Raw genomic sequence first — 23,445 nt, forward strand, 5'->3', positions numbered from 1 at the left:
GAACTTTGAGCCCTGGTATTATAGACTAGGAAGAAATTGTTTTCATTATATTCTTTTATAATGAAACTTTTTCACTCATTATAACTAGTCTGCAAATTCTCAAGAAATCAGCATATTCAAACTTACTTTGTTTTGGTCTAAGATCTTTTGGAGTGCAGCAAAAAAAAGTTTGAACTTGGTCTTTGAATAGCTAGGAATGAGCTGAGAAGTAGGTAGAGTGAAACAGTTCAAAACCAGTTAAGTTTGGGTGGGGGGATGCGCTAGGGTTGTGGGATGGCAATCCTATAAAATTGGATTGTAGTGATCATTGTACAACTATAAATGTGATAAATTCATTGAGTAATTAAAAAAATAGTTAAGTTTAAAGAAGCAGAACCCCTTTTGGTCTTTCCAGTGTCGGTAATGCTTTTTCCAGTTTCATGGATTTACTTTATCCTGTTCTCCACACTTGATTTTGACATCTTCTGAATCAAACTTGAAGGCAGTGGTGGTTCTATTTGACTTTACCAATTGCTAGCGATCAATTTTAAGGGGCTGCAATTTTTTTTAATAAATACATAAATGTTTTTCTCTAAGAAAGGGTAATCCTGAAAAAGCTGAAGCCACATACCAGGTTTTCCAATAGAATGTTCACTTTATTTCCTCTATTTGCCTCATAAGAGCCATCGTCTTTAAATTTTAAGATATTTATCAACTGTGAAAGCATCTCTTCTTTAAAATTATGTTTTTAGGCATATGTATTGGCTCATTTTCTCAAAGGAATCATTTATATATTTTATGCAAGTTAAAACAGACTAAGTGGGAGTTCCCATCATGGCTCAGTGGTTAACGAATCCAACTAGTATCCATGAGGTTGCGAGTTCAATCCCTGGCCTTGCTCAGTGGGTTAAGAATCTGGCGTTGCTGTGAGCTGTGGTGTAGGTTGCAGACGAGGCTCAGATCCCATGTTGCTATGGCTGTGGCGTAGGCCAGCAGCTTCAGCTCCAATTGGACCCCTAGCCTGGGAACCTCCATATGCTGCAGGAGCAGCCCAAGAAACAGCAAAAAAGCCCCAAAAAACAAAAAACAGACTAACTGATCATCTTTATGCTCAAAATGTAATAATATAGGTTCTGCAGTGATTCAAAATTTAATACATGTCACAAGTATTTATTGGCACCTCTACATGTTTTTATGTCAGGAAATACAGATTATTGAAACATGTTCCTCATCTTAGTGATGTAACTTCTTCCTACAATGGTGTTATACAATCCTTACGCATAAACATTGCTAGTGATGTAAGATAATTCTTCCACCGGAACACCAAGTGAAATTCAGTACAGTATAAACTATGAAACATGGAACATTCTCAAGGATTGACCACATACTGGGGCATAAAACTAACCTCAACAAATTTAAGAGTATAGAAATTTTTTCAAGTATCTTCTCTGACCACAATGGCATGAAACTAGAATTCAACCACAGGAAAAGAGAAAAAACTGAATACATGGAGAGTAAACAACATGCTACTAAAAAACCAATGGGTCAATTAGGAAATAAACAAAAATTAAAAATACCTCAAGACAAACGATAACAAAGACACAACTATTCAAAATCCATGGGATGCCGCAAAAGCAATGCTTAGAGGGAAATTCATAGTGATACAGGCCTTCCTCAAAAAAGAAGAAAAATCTCAAATTGACAACAAACCACGTAAATGAATTGAAAAAAGAACAAACAAACCCTAAAGTCAGCAGAAGGAAGGAAATCATAAAGATCAAAGAGGAAATCAATAAAATAGAAATTCAAATGAAAAACAAGAGAAAAAAATCAATAAAAACAAGAGCTGGTTCTTTGAAAAGGTAAACAAAACTGACAAACCTCTGGCCAGACTCACGGAGAAGAGGAAAGAAAAAAACCCAAATAAACAAAATGAAAAATGGAGAAATCTCAAGGGATACTGCAGAAATACAAAAAACTCTAAGACAATACTATGAACAATTATATGCCAACAAATTTGACAACCTAGAAGAAATAGACAACTTTCTAGAGACTTAACAGCCCGCCAAAACTGAATCAAGAAGAAATAGACCAACTGAACAGACCAATCACTTGAAATGAAATTGAATATGTAATAGAAATACTCCTTACAAACAAAAGTCCTGGACCAGGTGGCTTCACAGGTGAATTCTACCAAACATACAAAAAGGAACTTATACCATTCTTCTTAAACTCTTACAAAAGATTAAAGAAGAAGGAACACTCCCGAAGACATTCTGTGAAACCACCATCACCCTAATATCAAAACCAAAGAAACTACCAAGAAAGAAAATTAATAGACCAGTATCTTTGATGAATATAGACACAAAGATTCTCAACAAAATTTTAGGCAACTGAATCCAACAACATATAAAAAAGATCATACACCATGACCAAGTATGATTCATCCCACGTTCACAAGGATGGTTCACCATACCCAAATCAATCAACATCATACACCACATTAAAAAAAAAGTCAAAAACCACATGGTCATCTCAATAGATGTAGAAAAAAGCATTTGACAGAGTCCAACATCCATTCATGATAAAAAACACGAAGGAAAGTGAGTATAGAGGGAACATATGTTAACATAATCAAAGCCATTTATGACAAATCCACTGCCAATATAATACTCAGTGGAGAAAAGCTGAAAGCCTTCCCACTAAAATCTGGAACAAGACAAGGATGCCCACTCTGACCGCTTTTATTCAACATAGTATCGGAAGTCCTAGCCACAGCACTCAGACAAACGAAAGGTATCCAAATCGGAAGAGAAGAGGTAAAACTGTCACTGTATGCAGATGATACTATATATAGAACTATAAGGACTGTATATAACCTAAGGACGCCACACCAAAACTACTCAAACTGATCAATAAATTCAGCAGAGTAGCAGGATACGAGATTGACATTCAGAAATTGGTTATATTTCTGTATGCTAGCAATGAAATAGTAGAAAAGGAATATTGTACAAAAACAATACCTTTTAAAATCACACCCCCAAAAATTAAATACCTAGGAATAAACCTGACCAAGGAGATGAAAGACTTGTATGCTGAGAACTGTAAAACATTAATCAAGGAAATTAAAGAGGATTCAAAGAAATGGAAAGATATTCCATGTTCCTGGGTTGGAACAATTCATTTCATAAAAATGGCCATACTACACCAAAGCAATCTACAGATTCAATGCAATCCCTATCAAATTACCCATGACACATTTTTCACAGAACTAGAACAAACAATCCAAAAATTTATATGGAACATAAAAGACCCAGAATTGCCAAAGCAATCCTGAGGAACAAAAACCAAGCAGGAGGCATAATTTCCAGACTTCAGGCAATATTACAAAGCCACAGTAATGGTACTGGTACCAAAACAAACATACAAACCAATGGAACAGAATAGAAAACCCCAAAATAAACCCAGACACCTAATGGCCAATTAACCTTCAACAAAGGAGGCAGAATATAAAATGGGAAAAAGTCTTTTCAGCAAGTGGTGCTGGGAAAACTGGAGAGCAGCATGTAAATCAGTGAAACGAACACACCCTCACACCATGCATAAAAATAAACTCCGAATGGCTTAAAGACTTAAAGATAAGACAGGACACCGTAAAACTCCTAGAAGAGAACCTAGGCAAAACATTCTCAGACATCAGCCTTGCAAATGTTTTCTTAGGTTAGTCTCCCAAGGCAACAGAAATAAACGCAGAAATAAACCCATGGGACCTGATCAAACTTAAGCTTTTGCACAGCAAAGGAAGTTATAAAAAAACAAAAAGACAACCTACGGAATGGGAGAAAATAGTTTCAAATGATGCAACTGACAAGGGCTTAATCTCTAAAATATACAATTTATACAACTAAACAGCAAAAAAGAAAAAACTCCAATAACCCAATTGAAAAATGGGCGAAAGACCTGAATAGACATTTCTCCAAAGAAGATATACAAGTGGCCAACAAGCACATGAAAAAATGCTCAACATCACTGATTATTAGAGAAACGCAAATCAAAACTGCTATGAGGTACCACTTCATACCAGTCAGAATGGCCATCATTGATAAGTCCACAAGTAAATGCTGGAAAGGGTGTGGAGAAAAGGGAGCCCTCCTACACTGTTAGTGTGAATGTAAATTGGTACAACCAATACGGAAAACGGAATAGAGGTACCTCAGAAAACTAAATATAAAACTACCATGTGATCCTGGGGTTCCCGTCGTGGTGCAGTGGTTAATGAATCTGACTAGGAACCATGAGGTTTCGGGTTCGATCCCTGGCCTTGCTCAGTGGGTTAAGGATCTGGCGTTGCTGTGAGCCGTGGTGTAGGTTGCAGACGCGGCTCAGATCCTGCGTTGCTGTGGCTGTGGCGTAGGCCAGCAGCTACAGCTCCGATTGGACCCCTAGCCTGGGAACCTCCATATGCCATGGGAGCGGCCCAAGAAATGGCAAAAAGACAAACAAAAAAATAAAAAATAAAACTACCATATGATCCTATAATCCCACTCCTGGGTATCAATCCATACAAAACTACAATTCAAAAAGACACATGCACCCATATGTTCACAACAGCACTATTCACAATAGCCAAGATGTGGAACAACCTAAATGTCCGTTGACAGATGAATGGATTAAGATGTAGTACATACATACAATGAAATACTACTCAGCCATTAGAAGAGAACAAAACAATGCCATTTGCAGCAACATGTATGGAACTAGAGACTCCCATACTAAGTGAAGTAAGTCAGAAAGAAAAACAAATGCCATAAGATATCACTTATGTCTGGAATCTAACATACGGCACAGATGAACCTTTCCATGGAAAAGAAACTCATGGACATGGAGAACAGACTTGTGGTTGCCAAGGGGGAGGGGGCATTTGTAATGGATAAGCAGTAAGATCCTGCTGTACCCCACAGGGAACTGTATCTAGTCACTTGTGATGGAGCATGATGGAGGATAGTGTGAGGAAAAGAATGTGTATATGTATGTATGTGACTGGGTCACTTTGCCGTACAGTAGAAATTGATAGAACACTGTAAACCAACTCTAATTGAAAAGATAAAAATCATAAAAAAAAAAGTGCTCATTGTGGTGAATTTCAGGAACGTTTTCAGCAGTTGGGCAGCCCCCACGGGTGGAAGGGCTGCGGGGCAGGGGTGATTACTTAGAAGAAAGATCGCGGCCCCTCCCTTCTGTTGATCCGGGAATGGTGGTATTTACCTGAGTGGTGGGGCTCACCGCAGTTGTGCACTACTGGAGCAGAGAACCGTTTAGCCAGGGACATCTTGGTGTGATTTTGAGGTGGGGGTTGGGATAAACCTGATATACAGGAAGTGAAAGAGAGAACCTACAAAGGAGAACTTGAACACTGTAAGTAAATTTTGGTTTTATCTTTTAGTGCAGGTGACTTCTGATTGCAACTCTAGAACTAGCATTACAGTCGTGACTCTCATTTCCTATGCTTAACTGTTGTAGGAGTGTATGTATTTCAATTTTTAAAAAATATGTGGGCTGGTTTTCTTTAATTGACAGATTGGATTCTGTGCCCCTTATGTGTCTCTGTGGTATAAACGCCACCAAATTATTTTACCACCATCTAATATGCAGAATTGAATGTGAATGTGGCCAAAGTCAGTGGATTTGACATCTGTTAGCAACATTCTTAGTGAATTACAGCCCACTTCTCAATATAAAATCACAGAAATGTTTAAGGTGTCATGTCTTCTCAGAACAAGCATAAGGGTTGTCTGTTCTGTAGTTTGGAGAGAGTTCTAAATCATGTCTGTCCCTGTCTTCCAGCAGACAGCTCAGGATACACAGTCCAAGGATGAACGCTCACCGTAGCACTGAGAGCGACAGGTCATTGCGGCAGGAGGCCAGCTGCCTCATGGATGAAGCCTCAGCTGTGGCCCCGGAAAAAGAAGCAAATATCCTGGCTTCTTCTGGTCTTCAGACTCTTGCTTATCCTCTAGGTCCCAGGAATGATGGTACGGTGATTAGATCTTGACTTAATTTGGAGGGATTTCCAACACCTGAGCACCTGTTCTATCCAGAAGGCATAAATGTTCTTAATCTAAATATCCATTTAATTGGCTTAGCTTACATATCAAAGTTATGTAAAGTTTTGACTAACAAAAAATCTCCACTGGAGTTCCCGTCTTGGCTCAACAGAAATGAATCTGACTAGTATCCATGAGGACGTAAGTTCAATCCCTGGCCTCGCTCAGTGAGTTAAGGATCCGGCATTGCCACGAGCTGTCGTGTAGGTCACAGATGCGGCATGGATCTGGTGTTGCTGTGGCCATGGTGTAGCCTGGTGGCTACAGCTCCAGTTAGACCCCTAGCCTGGGAACTCCGTGTGCTGCGAGTGCAGCCCTAAAGTACACACACAGGTACACACACACACAATAATAATAATAATAATAATCTCCATTGATCTAATCAGTTTGGTACATCTGACTTGGTGATAATGATGTAACAAAAATGGTCTCAGGTTTAGAGTTAGAAGACTCATTCACATTCTAGCTCTGCTCCTTACCAGCTATAACCATGGATGAGATCCTTAATCTTTTTGAGCCCTGCTTTCTTAATCTAGACAACAAGCGTATTAATATTCTTCTTAGCTCACACGGCTAGAAGATTATTGAGTTAATGGATGTGAAGCCTCTTGATAAATTGTTAGGTTCTTTAAAACTTTTGGTGAAAACTAACAACAACATTAATAGCAGTTACCATTCATTGAGCACTCACTGAGCTAGAAACTTGACTTATATTTTTTAGATCAGGGGTGCCAAACTATGGTCAAATTTGAACCACTGCCTGTTTTTGTAAATAACAATTTGAAACACAGCCATCATGCCCATTTGGGGTTTTTGTTGTTGTTGTTGATACTGTTTTGCTTTTTAGGGCCACAGCCACAGAATATGGAAATTCCCGGCCTAGGGGTCAGAATTGGAGCTGTAGCTGCCAGCCTATGCCACAGCCACAGCAACACCAGATCAAGGCAACAACATTGCATGCAGCTCAAGGCAACACCGGATCCTTAACCCACTGAGCAGGGCCAGGGATCGAACCCATGTCCTCATGGATACTAGTCAAGGTCATTACTGAACTCCCTCCATTCGTTTGCATACTGTCTGTGGCTGCTGTCTGTTATAGTGGCAGACCCACGAAGCCCCAAACAGTTACTTTTTAGCCCTTCACAGAAAGTTTGCCCATCCCTCCTTAGCTTAATCCTCCTTTTATAGATGAAGAAACTGATGTTTTAAAAGCTTAGGCAACTCAGAGTTCCCCCTGTGGCACAACAGGATCAATGGCATCTCTGTAGCACCAAGAGATAGGTTCAGTGACCAGCCCGGCACAGAGGGTTAAAGGACCTATGCAGCTGCAGCGTAGGTCTCAGCTGTGGTTCGGATATGATCCCTGGCCCTGAAACTCCATATGTTGCAGGGTGGCCAAAAAAGGAGATTAAAAAAAACCAAAAATCTTAGGAAACTTGCTCAGGCTCACACTGCTGGGTTTAAACCCTGGTCCCCTACCTCCTATCTTTCTGGCCAGGCTTTGTTGTTACTTATTATATATATATTAATTGACAAAAAAGCAGAGTGTGATTGCCATCCTGAGTGCCCATTAAGGAGAATTTATGCAATGAGTCTCTTTCCTGCTCATGCATTTAAGTAAGGTGGGTCCTGAGGCATCCTTTAGGAATCAACCCAATGTAATTGCTTCATTGCTGGGGCAAAAATCTATGTTCTAAAGAACTGAATTAAAAGTTAGGTACCTACTCTCATTGTTTTTTTTTTTGTTTGTTTGTTTTTTGACCACTCTGTGGCATATGGAGCTCCCCAGCCAGGGATCAGATCCAAGCGGCAGTGGCAACCTATGCCATAGCTATGGCAAGCTTATAGCAATTAACACTTTAATCACCAAGACAGGTTTTCAACACTTGAGATGCCATTCTTAAAAATGAAAGCAGGGGAGTTCCTGCTGTGGCATAACGGGATCAGCAGCCTCTTGGGAGCCCTAGGACGCAGGTTTGATCCCTGCTCTGGCACAGTGGGTTAAGGATCTGGAGTGGCTATGGCTCCAATTCTAACCCTAGCCTGGGATCTTCCCTATGCTGCGGGTGAGGAAAAAAAACCTCATTTCATTTCCCAGAGGTCACAGGCAGTGATCCTGTTCAGGAATTATTGTTTACAGATTTAAAATACATGAGAGGTGGGAGTGAGACGTTCAGTTGTATCTATAACATTTTATTTCTTTCAAAGATTAAGGGAAAATTTTTAACTAAGCTAGCCAAATCCAGGTGATGTATGCATATTGTATTAACTCCGCACTCTGATATATTTGAAATTTTTCATTTAAAAAAAAACCACATTATTTTACATTAAAATATATTAGGAGAACTCCTTATTTAAAAGAATCCTCTGGTCCTTTTGAAAATACTTTCCCCTGTTTTCTGTGTACATCTGGATTTCATGTATTTAGGGTTTTTTTTCTTTTCTTTTCTTTTTAGAGCTGCACCCGCAGCATATGGAGGCTCCCAGGATAGGGGTCCAATTGGAGCTACAGCTGCCAGCCTACACTACAGCTCATGACAACACCAGATCCTTTTTTTTTTGTCTTTTTGCCATTTCTTGGGCCGCTCCCGCGGCATATGGAGGTTCCCAGGCTAGGGGTTGAATTGGAGCTGTAGCCACTGGCCTACACCAGAGCCATAGCAACTCAGGATCCGAGCCGAGTCTGTGACCTACACCACAGCTCATGGCAATGCTGGATCGTTAACCCACTGAGCAAGGCCAGGGATTGAACCCGCAACCTTGTGGTTCCTAGTCGGATTCGTTAACCACTGCGCCACGATGGGGACTCCCAACACCAGATCCTTAACCCACTGAGCAAGGTCAGGGGTCAAACCTGCAACCTCATGGTTCCTAGTTGGATTTGTTTCTGCTGAGACACGATGGAAACTCCTTATATATTTAGTTTCAAGCCTGTTGTACATGATGTGGTATTATACATTTTTTTTCTTCTTTTTTTTTTTTGTCTCATTAGGGCCACACCCGCGGTATATGGAAGTTCCCAGGCTAGGGGTCGAATCGAGCTGTAGCTGCCAGTCTATGCTGGAGCCACAGCAATGCCAGATCCGAGCCAAGTCTTTGACCTACACCACAGCTCATGGCAACACGGGATCCCCAACCCACTGAGCAAGGCCAGGGATTGAACCCGCAACCTTGTGGTTCCTAGTCAGATTCACTTCCGCTGCACTATGAGGGGAACTCCTGTATTATACATTTTTAAGCCTCTGACATACTTTATTTCAGTTAATAAAGTCAGACCAGTCCTGTGAGGTGGATGGAGTGAACATTATTTTCATCTTACAGATGATGGATCAAGTTTGGAAAAATCAAATAAATCGCTTAAAGAAAATGGCTCTTTGGTGATATTAGGACAAAAACTGAGATTCCATGAATAAATCCTAAACCAAGGCCATTTGCACTGGAACTTTTCTGTTGGGAGCAAGACCTGCCTATTCAAAAAAATGGTGTTGGTAATGTTAGGATTCTCCTATGCATAATGAACAATGCATTTTTTCAGTGAATTTCTAGGAAAAGTGACAGTTGAAGACGATCACTATCCTTTCTGGAAAATAAAATTTAGAAACATTTTTTAAGAATGTGAAAAACGAATAGTTTTGGCAGAATTATCAACTTCCTTAAATAAAACACAGGAAATTTGAGTTATTTAAAGATAGAAGTGAAAACAGAAATAAAAAAGGGATGCCTCTATAAAACAGGACTTGGGGAGGTTAAGAAGTATGGCAGAGGATTGCTTGTTTTCCACAGAAATTCTTCTCTACTATTTTTTTGTTGTTGTTTATTTTTCTTTTTTCTTCTTTTTAGGGCTACTCCCGCAACATATGGAAATTCCTGGGCTAGGGGTTGAATCCGAGATGCCAGCCTATACCACAGTCATAGCAACCTAGGATCCCAGCTGCATCTAGGACCTACACCATAGCTCGCAGAAACACTGGATCCTTTAACCCTCTGAGTGAGGCCGGGGATCGAATGCAAATCCTCTTGGATACTAGTTGAGTTCTTAACCCACTGAGCCACAACGGGAACTCCCTGTAATGTGTAATTTTTTTTTTAACCGTGTGTGTAGTTTACTTTAAAATTGTTTCAATCATTTTATTTCAAAGTGTGGGCATTCCCCCCTCCCCTAAAACACACACACATGAAAAAGCTGGGGGGTCCAATATGAAGTTTTAGTTTGTGTTTTTTCTTTACATACTCCAGGTAAGAGCTTTTGCCTGTGGACACAAAGTTTGGGATTGTTTTGTTTTGTTTTGTTGTTCTTGTTCTTTGAAGAGGACAAGGTTTATTTTCCTTCCAAGGCTTTTTGCTGTGGAGTTATTTTGGTTTGTTTGTATGATCTTTCAGACCTTTCGCTTGACTATGCCTCTCAGCCAGCAAATCTTCAGTTCCCTCACATGATGCCGCTTCCTGAAGACATCAAAGGCTCTTGCTTCCAAAGTGGGAATAAACGGAACCACGATCCCTTCATTGCTCCAGAGCGATTTGGAAATAGCACTGTGGGCTTTGGCAGTAACATTCATTCCCAGGCGCCAGAGAAAGTGACACTGCTTGTAGATGGCACACGTTTTGTTGTGAATCCACAAATTTTCACTGCTCATCCGGATACCATGTTGGGAAGGTAATTGATGATAATTTCCTTCCAATTCACTCTGTTCTGTATGAATAGAAATACCTGCTGTTTGCCCGGCATTTGATGAGAGAATAAAAACATTGCATTGCTTATTTTTCTACCTTCATACTTCTGAGACAGAGGGAAAACCAATGAAAGCCTTAGCTGTGTTGCTGACTTTGGGGTAGGGAGCTGTAGAACGTAATCTATTGGATCTCTTTCCCAGTTCCTCTATAAACTTGCTCAAAAACGGAAGCCAGTACTTAATTTCTTTTATCCATGATTCATGTAACCTCACCAAAGTAAGGTTTCCTGTGTTCCACAGGCCAAAGATCCTGGGATAAGGTGATGTCTAAGTTGTATCTTTTTTTTTTCTTTGTTTTCGTCTTTCAATAAAAAAAATACAGAAGTTCCACATTACACAAGATCAAAGCCATCTACTGAAAAGCATTTTGCCTTCCTTCTATTGCCAGTTATGCTTGGCAGTGATGTTATGGTGTCAGTTTCTAATGCCTCCATCGCTATTCAGGTTTTCTGAAACTGGATCTTTGTATCTGGCTATTTTGTTTTGACGACTGCTGTCTCTGTTCATGTTCCATTCTCTGTGCTGCTTCATTCGGATTGTAGTCTTACCTGCCTCTCATCGTCTCCTGCCTTCAACTTCTTAGGGTTAGAGTTGAGGCAACAAGAAGAGCCTGTGGGGAGGAGCACCGTCCAGGAAACACTCCTGGAGTCTGGGCGGGGAGTTAGGAGACCTCTTTCTGGCCAACTGCAGATGTCAGCATGGCAAAGTGGGTTGGGAGAAGACTAGAGTGATTAGTGTGTATACACACTAACATTTGACTTTTGAAGATTTTCATCTAGTACTTAGAAGTGGATTTTTTTTTTTTTTGTCTTTTTGCCATTTCTTGGGCTGCTCCCATGGCATATGGAGGTTCCAGGCTAGGGGTCCAATCAGAGCTGTAGCCACCGGCCTTCGCCACAGCCACAGCAACTCGGGATCCGAACTGTGTTTGCAGCCTATACCGCAGCTCACGGCACCGCAGGATCCTTAACCCACTGAGCAAGGCCAGGGATCAAACCTGCAACCTCGTGGTTCCTAGTCGGATTCGTTAACCACTGAGCCACGACGGGGACTCCTAGAAGTGGATTTTATTGAAAGATCTAACCTCACTCAGGATGTTGAACTAATTTGAACTGAATTAGAAATCAGGATGGTCTCCACTCATTTGCTGAATTTTAAGCTAAGTGGAATTGAGTTATTCAGGTATATGTATACTTAAACGTATGCATATCAATTCATGATGAACCATTTTTAACCAGAGCCATACCTATGTATTTCTCAAACATCTGAATTAAGATTAAGCTAGAACATTAAGACATTTTCTTTGCTTTTTTTTTTTTTTTTTTTTAGTGCCACACCCACAGCATATGGAGGTTCCCAGGCTAAGGATCGAAATGGAGCTACAGCTTCCGGACTACACCACAGCCATAGCAGCATGGGATCCGACCACGTCTGTGACCTACACCACAGCTCACGGCAACGCCGGATCCTTAACCTACTGAGCAAGGCCATGGATCGAACCTGCATCCTTGTGGATACTAGTCAGGTTTGTTGCTGCTTAGCCATGACGGGAGCACTAAGACATTTTCTTAATTGGTCCTATGTTTTATCAGGCTTGACTTCCTGACTTCAGTCTTGTTTGTTATCACGGGCACCATACCCCCCCAACCAGACTTCCCCTAAAAAGCATTCCTCAGTGTGGGCTGTCTGAAGTAGGTTGCTTCTGAAAGTAGTACTTGGGAAAAGAAAGGCAAGCATCTTCTGGGAAGCAGATTCCTTTATCTAGGCGGTTCATCAACTAGGTCAGCCAAGGTCATGAATTCTGAGAGTTTCTTAGGTTTTTTTCTGTCCTCTGGCCACATAAGGTGTTTTGAAGCCTAGCCAATGAGCTTACAAATGTGGATCACTAATGGCAAGGGGGACAAGTTGAGAAGTTGAGAATGGATTAATGCGAGTCTATGCCACTACTAGATGAAGAACCGAGCTCAGATCCCACTGATAGATTGGGGGATTTTATTTATGGCATGTTCACTGCTGTGATTCATGGCTGTCTCAGCTAAGTTCAACCAGAACATTCCAGAAAAATGTCAGCATTCTTTAAAGACTACTTTTATTAGAATGGATTTCTTGTGTATGGTGTAGTAACTTGGAAAGCAGCCAGTTCAGGGTGGAGGATTAACAGTTTTGAAGACGTGAACAGCGAGGCTTCCAGACAGGTTAAGGAAGGAAATGCAGTGCGTCCCCTTTGGGCTGCCTGGATGCCAGCTGCCCGCCCTGTCCTTTGTGCTGGCTTCTCATCCCACAACTTCTGCACAGAAGTGCAATAGGAGTAGAGGTCTTAGGGCCAGTTTTGCTGGAGGGGATCGAAGAGGATCTGAGGGAGGAAGGATGGGAAGAGATGAATATAAAAGCAGGACTCTTCTTGTGCCCTCATGACCTCTGAATTCATGCCCAGAGCAGGCCTGTCTCTTTGAATTAGTCAAACTACTGATCACCCTAATACCTACCTTCCTTTTCCACCTGACCCAAAATTCCCATCATTCGTTACTCCTTGGATTGAAGGAGGGCATTTTTTTCAGAGCTCTGCCTTTAAAATGTAGCAGGAAAAGGAAAGCGTTAACATCTGCACCTGTTGCTACAGATCATCCATCAGCTTAGAGCCTGAGAAGCAAGACTCAGAAATACCGAGGCTGGCGTGCGGATGGGCACATGTTGATGAATACTGAAAGCAATTGCTGCTGCCTTTTCCTGTCCAAAGGGAGTTTCCTAAGACTGAGTGTGTCTTATAGGGAGCGAGCCCCAGGGCTCTGTTTTTAACTTACACTGAGAGAGCAGAATGGAGCCTTCTTAGAATGAGGTGAAGCCCAGGGAAGTCTCATCTGTGAAGAAGCCTACTGGAGAAGGTAACTTTTGCCTTGGTGTCTTTCAGGATGTTTGGACCAGGAAGAGAGTACAACTTCACACGGCCCAATGAGAAGGGTGAATATGAGATTGCAGAAGGAATCAGTGCAACTGTATTTCGAACGGTGCTGGTATGTGGTGGCCCTCTCCTTAACGTCCTCTTCTCCAGGGGCGGGCATGGTTGGAAGCCTTGAGAATTCCATCAGACTATTGTGACTTAGGGAGTTCTCATGTCTAATGACTGCCTTTCCCGCTTTATTTTCTGTTCCTTTAATTAAGTCCTCCTTGCTTATGTGAGCTTGATCAGGTATCAGGTTGTGGTTAAACATATCAGGATGGCCAGGTGTCACTTTGCCATCTGATAAGCCACCAACTTGGTGATGGTTCTAGTAACCCACCATTTTAATAGGACCAGGAATGAGAGGGGGTTAAAGAGGGAAGTTTTATTTGTTCTTTGCCTGCATTTCTCTTCCTAATCCATTTACAGGACTACTACAAAACTGGTATCATCAATTGTCCTGATGGAATCTCAATCCCAGACCTTAGAGACACGTGCGATTATCTCTGCATTAACTTTGACTTCAACACTATCCGATGTCAGGATCTGAGTAAGTACAGGCAAGGCCGTCAGCTGCATCTGAGAGGCTGAACTTTGAGTTTGCTTGGAATTGACGTTTTTTATTACTAAACCGAAAGCATTTCAAGTGTGGATTGAACATCTGTAGATGCAAACTGTTCTGTGTTGAATGGATATACAGCATGGTCCTACTGTATAGCACAGGGAGCTATATTGAATATCCTGTGATAGACCATAATGAAAAAGAATATGAAAAAGAATGTATATATGTATGTGTAACTGAATCACTTTGCTGTTCAGTAGAAATTAACACATTGTTAATCAACTATACTTCAATAAAATCAATTTAGAAAATTCCCTGCAGAGGCAGAGACGTGGTCCTTTCCATTCCCTCTCTTGCTCCAGAGGGAAGTGGAGTCAGCAAGACAACACGCAGTGGCTTCCAAATCTAGCTTGACCCCGCGAGTCACCAAGCTAATTGCTTCCCCTCTTGGGACCTTGGTGCCTCACCTCTAACAAATAAGGATACGGATCCTCAGATAAGAAGGCTCACTAATAAAGTCACACACCATAAATTGGTTGGGTTCTTCTTACAGTTTGCCATTATTATTAACTTAGTGTTTAAGTACTTTGTAGATGTGAACTTGCAGACTTTTCACAATTAAACCTTGGAAGATGGATGATCATCTCATTTAACAAATGAGAAGATGGAGAAATTAGCTTGTTCAAAGCTCTAAACATTAAAGCTGAGATTACAACTGCTACAAACTCCATGTTTTAATTGTTACCCAGACTTCCTAAAATTATTTTAAAATTTATCTTTTGGGGTTCATGATACATTTCCCGGCATATTCCTTGAAGTTCTCTGGGCATGTGGTTTCCATACTGGGTCTAGTAGACACTTTAGAGCAAGTCCTCTGGTGTCACCGAACTTGAGATGATCCCTCTTGTGTGGCACGCTGACTCTGCAGTCGCAGTCCAGAGCGTCTTCAGAAGAGCTGTAAAGAGTCTTCCCCAAATGATGGTTCCGTCTCTTGTAGGTTTAATGTTTCCGTTCTGACACTGCAGGTCAAAACCGCCGGTCGGAATGCTCAGGGTTTGTTAAACAGGAGGAGATTGAAGAGTAGTAGACGTGAAACTTACCGAACAAAATTGGCTTCATTATCACCTTGGAGCAGGAAACACTCATGGATGAGAGGAGCTGTTAGCTCCTGGTCTTCTCACTGCAGTAGTACCTGCATTTGAGCGGAGGGCTTGTCCACCCCCTTTTGTCTCCCAGGTGCTTTGCTGCATGAACTGTCTAACGATGGTGCTCACAAGCAGTTTGACCACTACCTCGAAGAGCTGATCCTGCCCATCATGGTGGGCTGTGCCAAGAAAGGGGAGCGGGAGTGCCACATCGTCGTGCTGACAGATGAGGATTCTGTGGACTGGGATGAAGACCACCCCCCACCCATGGGGGAGGAATATTCCCAAAGTAGGAGCCCCCTGCGTGGTGTAGATGATTTCAGTAAGAAACGTGCTGCCCCAAGTAGCAGCCGGATCCCAGAACCGGTGTGACTGTTGAGCCGGTGATGAGTGCTCCCCTGGCCGCTCAGTGCATCGGAGTGACGCAGATCTGTCATGCTGGGGAGTGCAGTGAACGTCGTCATGCTTCTCACTGCTCCCCCCGGTGTCCGGCTCTGTGTCGCTGCTGAAGCAGGACATTCATGGTGGTGTCATTCTTTTCTCTGTTTTTCGGGGTTTTTGTCTTTTGTCTTTTTAGGGCCGCACCCGCGGTATATAGAAGTTCCCAGGCTAAGGGTCAAATGGGAGCGACAGCAGCCGGCCTACACGACAGCCACAGCAACGCAGGATCTGAGCTGCATCCTTGACCTACACCACAGCTCAAGGTACCACCGGATCCCTAAGCCACTGAGTGAGGCCAGGAATCGAACCTACCTCATGGATGCTAGCCTAGTTCTTTAACCACTGAGCCACAAGGGGAACTCCTCTTTCTTTTTTTTTGTCTTTTTTTTTTTTGCTATTTCTTGGGCCGCTCCCGCGGCATATGGAGGTTCCCAGGCTAGGGGTCGAATCGGAGCCGTAGCTGCCAGCCTACGCCAGAGCCACAGCAACACAGGATCTGAGCCGCGTCTGCAACCTACACCACAGCTCACAGCAACGCCAGATTGTTAACCCACTGAGCAAGGGCAGGGACCGAACCTGCAACCTCATGGTTCCTAGTCAGATTCATTAACCACTGCGCCACGACGGGAGCTCCTCTCTTTCATTTTTAAGTCCTTTTGAGTTGGTGTTAATTCAGATCTCAGAAAACAGAAAAAGATAGACATTGAAAAAGTCTTATTCTCACCTCTGCCTCATCCACTTTTTTTCCCCTCAGTTTTTTATATCCTTCCAGATTTGTTCAGTGTACATACATGAGCAATTATGTACACTTTTTCCAAACAATACCATATCATACAGACTGTTCTGTGTCATGTCTTACATTAAAAGCTTCCAGTCTTTGTCTGTTTTGCATGACTGTGCTATAATTGATTTAACCAGCCCTGTTAATGACCATTTAAGCTGTAAATTATAAATAATGCTTCATGAATATCTTTTTAAACATCTTTTCACACATGTGTATGATTATAGAATAATATTCCTAGAAATGGAATTTCTCTGTCAAAAGCTTTGCACTTTTATAATTTCGATAAGATTTGCCAAATTATCTTCCATAAAGGTTGTCAGTTTATACGCAACCTGTCATACATTGTTTTTTATTTCCCATGTCCTCACCAAGACTAAGTTTTACTGAATTTTTTTTTTTTTTTTAAGGGCCACACCCACAGCATATGGAAGTTCCCAGGCTAGGAGTCAACAAATCAGAGCTGCAGCTGCTAGCCAATAGCGCAGCCACAGCAAAGCCAGATCCAAGCCAAGTCTGCAACCTACACCACAGCTAACAGCAATGATGGATACTTAACTCACTGAGCAAGGCCAGGGATCGAACCCTAGTCCTCATGAATACTAGTCAGGTTCATTGCTGCTGAGCCATGACCAAAACTCCTGAACTTTTATCTTTGCCAGTAATAGGTGAAAAATAGCATCTCATTTGAGTTTTAATTTGCATTTCTCATTTCATTAATTAGACTGAACATCTTTTTAAGAGCAATTTTCTTTTTCTGTTAACTGTAATCATGCCTTTTGCTCATTACAAAATTGAATTGTCTTTTACTTAGTGGTTGGTTTAGAAAGGCTATTTGTGACCACTCTCTCAACAAAATTAGCTATTTGCAATATGAGTTGCAAATATTTTCCCAGTTGATTGTCTTTTTAGCTTTGTTAATGGTGGTTTTGGATAAGCAGAGATTTTTGTTTTGTTTTGTTTTGCTGTACCTGCAACATGAGAAGTACCCAGAGCCACAGCACTGACAATACTGGATCCTTAATCCACTGAGCCACCAGGGGACCCCAAGATGTTGTATTTTTATGTAGTCAAGTATACAGTGACTTTTATGACTTGTAGGTTTTATGTTATACCTAGAAAACCCTTGAGAGTATAAAAAAATTTTAATGGTTTCTTTCTTATGCTTGATTTAACATTTAATCTGTGATTCATCTGGATTATTTGGCACCAGGGCTCAGGTGTCTGATCTCTTAGCTCATTTCCTTCCCCTTACAGATGTCTTCATTCCATGACTAACCACAGATTTTTTTTTTTTTTTCAGTTCTTTATAGCTCTAAACTGTACAGGTTTTTCAAATATATTGAGAATCGGGATGTTGCTAAAACAGTGTTAAAGGAACGGGGCCTGAAAAACATTCGCATTGGAATTGAAGGTAAAGAATATCCCAGTTCATATTCAGCTTGCATGGCTCATGGAGTAGGTTGGATCTATGGCCACGCTTATGTACTTAAAGACTTCCATGTGCCTTCATGTAGTTTCCATAGACACACATGGAAACTACATGAAGATTCCTATTTTTGTTTTTATTTGCCCGTACGTTTCATTTTATTTCCTGTTGAAAATGCTTTAAAGCTGCAACAGGAGTAACTTCGTTTACTGCCTCAGGATAAAAAGCAGTGAGGGCTAAGGACCCTGGTGGGTAAATGCAGCAGGGCTCATGGGCTCACCCAGTGGGAAGTTCATGTGCCAACAACCTTGGGGAGGCATTTTCTGGGATCTGGAAGCTCATAACTTGGAGACTTAAAATCTGTTTCTTCCACTACCTACCTCTGAGGAGTTTCTGAATGTATTGACAGAACTGCCTTTTTTTTTTTTTTTTGGTCTTTTTAGGGCCGCACCCATGGCAGATAGAGGCTCCCAGGCTAGGGGTCCAATTGGAGCTGTAGCTGCCAGCCTACACCACAGCCACAGCGACACAGGATCCGAGCTGCATCTGCGACCTACACCACAGCACACGGCAACACTGGATCCTTAACCCACTGAGCGAGGCCGGGGATCAAACCGCTGTCCTCATGGATGCTAGTCGGGTTCACTAACCACTAAGCCACAACGGGAACTCCCTGGAACTGCTTTAAATGATCTTGAGCATGGTTCCAAACCTGTGGTCTCCATGCAAGGGTCTCAGAGACTGATTTCTGGGAGAGTACTGTTCTGTCTCCCCACCATGGGCTTTGCTCTTGTGTTTTGCTACTCTAGAACATTCCTTCCAGTACCATTCTTCCCTCTTCTTTCTAGTTCTAGCCAGTGAAACTACTCTGAATAAGATTTCCCCCATTTCCATGTCACAGTCTTTCAGCTATTTTAGGCAGTGTCCCTGCTTTTTTTCCCCTAGGCTTAAAACATTTCATATTTTCTTACCGGCCTCTCACAGAGGATGCCTTCTGAGCAACAGACGTAGAGGACGAGAGTAGCCATGCGCTAGTAGCTCTGTTCTGTAGTACTGAAGCCAGTAAAATAAAGACCTCTGAAATTGGCAAGAGGTTTCTCTCCCTCTTCCATTAGAAGGGGTAGAATTTTTATTGTTTCCCTTTTAGGGACAAGACCTGCTAACCTGGGCAGGAAGGAGGAGCATGTAGGTGGTTGGGGCTAGGAGGACATGCTCAGAGGCTGGCCGCCTCCTGGGTCGTTTTCATGTATGGTCTTGGGACTTGGGAGGAAACGATGTGCTCACAGAAGCCACAGTGAGCAAGTGGCTGCAGTCATGAGAATGGCCTGTTTTCCTTGTTTCAGGTTATCCTACCTGTAAAGAAAAAATTAAGAGGAGACCTGGCGGCCGGTCTGAAGTCATCTATAATTATGTACAGCGCCCCTTTATCCAGATGTCATGGGAAAAGGAAGAAGGAAAAAGTCGCCATGTGGATTTCCAGTGTGTTCGAAGCAAATCCCTCACGAATCTGGTAGCTGCTGGAGAAGATGTCTTGGAGGACCAAGAGATACTAATGCATCACCCGCCCCAAGTAGATGAACTTGACCGGCTGAACGCCCCACTTTCTCAGATGGTTTCTAACGACTTTCAGGATTAGAGTCAGCTGTGTGTCCAGCCTGTTGCCAGGCTTCTCTTGGCTGGGATGCCCTCAGCCAAGTCTTTCCCATGGTTTGTCTCACACTGAGTAGGAGACAAGCTTCTCCCCCATCCTGTCCTTTCCTCCCATAATTAATGTGTGTTGTTTTCAGTTAGTCTGTGCCTCCGGCAGGGGATGGAAAAGCACTCACTGGTAATTAAGCTACCAGCTTTGCAGCAGCCCTGGTAACTTGAACATTTTGGGTCTGGTGCTGTTCACTGAGTCTTTGCATAACTGCAAAAGCAGGAAAGGAAGTCAAGACTTCCGTTGCCTCATATTCAGTCCTCATCCTTTTCACTGTTACTGGTTTTTGTTTTATTTCATACCAGGGCAAATTACTTAGCAGCAAAGGGACCAAACTTAAAAGGAGACAATCTCTATTTTGTATAAGCACGCACTAATGGATGCCCATTAGAGGTTAATGAAGATACCATTCCTGGTGGCCTCTGTGCGGAGGTTGTGTCTGGAAAGAACTTGGCTCTCATTCAAAATGTCCAAAAGGGAGTTCCCGTTGTGGCTCAATGGTAAGGAACCTGACTAGTATCCATGAGGATGCAGGTTCAATCCCTGGCTCTTCTCAGTGGGTTAAGGATCTGGCACTGCCTCGAGCTGTGGTGTAGGTCGTAGTTTCAGCTTGGTTCCTATGTTGCTGTGGCTGCAGCTCCAATTCATCCCCTAGCCTGGGAACCTCCGTATGGAGTGGGCATGGCCCTAAAAAGACCAAAAAAAAAAAAAAAGTCCAAAAGTAAATACTTAAGAACTTAAAGGTTTTATTTTTCATTATTTCAATGAACAATCCAAACTGCATAGATTCTCTTGATGGGCAAGATAATTCATAATGATGTTTATGAAGCTGTCTTGGCCTGAAGGTTATTGAGCCTAAACAAACCACTCATTTAGAATGAAATTCTAACTCAAGCAGAACCTCTCTAGATCAGGCCACATTGATTTTCCTGGCTCACCCTAGGGCAGCACATTGCTGTGGGTGTGGCTTAAAAGTCTTTCAAGACCCAGAGCAGATTTCTCGTAAGTGCTGTTTCTCAGCAAAAAGATTAAAAGGAGTTTGAGGGGGTGTGTGGGGGGGGGGACATCACTTTTCCAAGCTTTGTCCCAGTGCAGGAGTTTCCATTTTGTATTCTTTAAATCTTTGAGTAGCCCATCTGCTGGGCTGGGTGAGAAAACCATGCTGATATCATCCCCAAAAGAAGAACGAGCTGCGGGAAGGTTAGGCCAGGTGATGCTGACTGATTTGTCAGCTGGGTAGGCAGTGCAATGTGTATGTGCAGCCCCAATCACACTCCCCACCCCTCCTGGTACCGAACCCCCTTCCCTGATGTCCCTGTCACTATCAACAGTGGAGCTAAACTGAGTCCAGAGCCAAAGGGATCCTGAGATTTTCTATCATTTTATGGCAGAGGTTGGCCTTCTAGTCACTACCCTGAATATTTATGAAGTTTCCTTCAAGTGCTTTAAGATAAAAACAGGACTGGTTTTCTCAAATTCTTCCATAAGCTAGTCTAGGGCCTGCCCCAGTTAGTCTCCAAAGGCAAAGTCAGATGGATGTTGAAAGCCACTCTTCAGGCTTGAAGAGGGTTCCTGAGACGCTTCTCTGTGCATGGCACCACTGGGAGATCAGGGCTAAATTAGTGGTAAAGCGCTAAAGGGTTAAACTGAGCCATCCCTACCTACAGAGATAGTCATCGGCATCCAGTTGTAAGGCTGAGGGTCAGGGTTGAAGTTTAAAGTCAGCATCATGTTGTAGCCAGAGTGTAGTTTTGAGGTCAGATGTGTCTTTGACCTTACTGGTACTACACTCATACCCACTGGCCAGCCCAGAGAATTGTTTAATGGTGCTTGCTTTCCACTTTTCAGTTGACTTTATGCCATCATAAGGGAAATTTGAGTTAACTTTTGTGTAGTCTATGGTCAGTATGTATAATTTTATAGCTTATGTACATTTAAGGGTAAACAGGCCTCAGCTCACACTCTAAAACTAGTCTTTGTGTAGGTGAATAGCTGGGTATGAAAGTGTGGTATGTACTTAACACTTTGTTCTCTGTAAATGATTAATTTCCTCAGGCTGGTCTTTTCTCCCCCAAATTGGGTTAATATGCTTTCAGCCTCAACCCTTGGGGTTTGGGTGAGCTGGCAGTCTGGAGGTAAATGCGCTGGGATGGCTGGGTGGTGATGACAGGGAAAAGCCGGGCTTACACGTTCCTTCTGGGGGAGAGTAGGTTTCCTCCCTACGAACCCTCCCAGCCTGGAGTGCAGCATCGCTGTAACTGTTCCCAGGGCCAGGACATTCCGCAGTGGCAGGACCTTGCCGTTTTTACAGGGTCAAGAGCTAGGTTGCAGTCACTCCTTTCAGAGTCAGCTGCTGGGCGAGAGGTGTTTCTAATTTTAAAAGGTGGAACTCAGGTTTGGTGTTTTTTTTTTTTAAGTGCCTAAATAAGTAAGCCAGGCTGTTTATACAGAAACATTTTCATAAGAAAATGGTTTTATCTAGATTGTCTTACTCAGAGTTATCATTAAGTCAAGATAAACCTGAATTTGAAGTTTAGGATCTGAGTGTGTGTGTCTACGTCTTATCACATAGTGCTGATTAGGAAAGATGTGCCATAAAGGAATTAGGAGAGGGCAGGGGGACAGTGTCAAAATGTGTCCGGTGAGCTTACTTAATGGTTTCTTCAAAGTGGAGGAAAGGTATTAAAAGAATGATAGTAAAAAAAGTTAAGGAAGCTGGAAAGTAGCTAGATTGACTGCATGACATGTGATAGCCAATATTATTTTGAGCTAAATTCCAAGAGAAAAGTGTGATACTGAATGTATACAGGTCTCTGAAAAAATACTGTGGACTAAGCCCAGGGAAGATGGACAGTGTTCCAGCACATCCTTCTGTAAGTAAAACAAAGCACAGCTTTAAATTGTCCAAGTGTGACAGGCAGCCTTGTCAAGTAATAGTCAATAGAAAGTTAAGAATCAAGGAGTCTTAGTGACTTATTCAATGCCACTTCTTGCCATCATTTTAAAATTGTTCAACTGGGCACAGTTCAGAAAGCAAACCCAACACCTCTGTGGGGAGAGCCCCCCTCGTGCTCCGGGTGGGATCACCTCTGCAGGAGAGCTTTCCATTCTCTCTTAAAGGCAGAGTGCTTGTAGGTTTTGCCTCTTTACTTTGTATTTACTTTTAAAGTTGCACTTGTTCACCTACCAGTGTTTACAAAATCCTATATTTGGGATGCCTTTTCTATAATAAAGTTTTTATTTGTGTCCCTGTCGTTTTTCAGCAGAAAATAAAATCAGGGAGCTCCCGTTGTGGATCAGCGAGTTAAGAACCATAACATAGTGTTCATGAGGATGCAGGTTCGATCCCTGGCTTCACTCAGTGGGTTAGAGATCCAGCGTTGCTGCGGCTGTACCTGTAGCATAGGCTGGCAGCTGCAGCTCCGATTCAACCCCTGGCTCCGGAACTTCGCATGCCACAGGTGTGGCCATAAAAAGAAAAAAAAAAAGGAATAAAACTGGAAGATGTTAAAAGGGACTGAAAAAAGTAGCCCCCAGCCTGCCTGTAAGAGTCTTTCTTTGCCACAGCAGCCGTGAGGCTTGCCTGGAGCCTGTGTACTCTTCCCACCCTGCTATTATAACACAAGATCCAGGGCCC

At 42.4% G+C, this 23,445-nt stretch overlaps 1 protein-coding gene and 1 long non-coding RNA gene across 7 annotated transcripts in view; one reads left to right on the plus strand and one right to left on the minus strand.

Annotated features, from left to right (window-relative positions):
* The window catches only part of KCTD20 (potassium channel tetramerization domain containing 20), a 49,252-nt gene extending 26,198 nt beyond the window's left edge, over positions 1-23,054 (plus strand). For 2 of the 6 annotated variants that reach the window (XM_047795949.1, XM_047795951.1), the window contains exons 2-8: positions 5,824-6,011; positions 10,464-10,737; positions 13,722-13,824; positions 14,181-14,301; positions 15,550-15,747; positions 17,984-18,094; positions 19,453-19,949. In XM_047795949.1, the coding sequence (XP_047651905.1) occupies positions 5,852-6,011; positions 10,464-10,737; positions 13,722-13,824; positions 14,181-14,301; positions 15,550-15,747; positions 17,984-18,094; positions 19,453-19,745 (1,260 nt within the window). In that variant the 5' untranslated portion in view covers positions 5,824-5,851 and the 3' untranslated portion in view covers positions 19,746-19,949. Of the gene's footprint in view, positions 1-5,823; positions 6,012-10,463; positions 10,738-13,721; positions 13,825-14,180; positions 14,302-15,549; positions 15,748-17,983; positions 18,095-19,452 lie in introns of all 6 variants that reach the window. The other 4 variants (XM_047795948.1, XM_047795947.1, XM_047795950.1 and 1 more) reach the window with 4 other exon arrangements.
* On the minus strand, positions 12,886-13,746 carry LOC125135641 (uncharacterized). The gene is made up of 2 exons (XR_007137021.1): positions 13,615-13,746; positions 12,886-13,166 (listed from the first exon to the last, which is right to left on the minus strand). It is a non-coding gene; the product is annotated as an uncharacterized LOC125135641 (long non-coding RNA).
* Positions 23,055-23,445: the final 391 nt, after the last annotated feature.

This window comes from Phacochoerus africanus, chromosome 9 (assembly GCF_016906955.1).
Source record: "Phacochoerus africanus isolate WHEZ1 chromosome 9, ROS_Pafr_v1, whole genome shotgun sequence".
Lineage (NCBI taxonomy): Eukaryota > Metazoa > Chordata > Mammalia > Artiodactyla > Suidae > Phacochoerus > Phacochoerus africanus.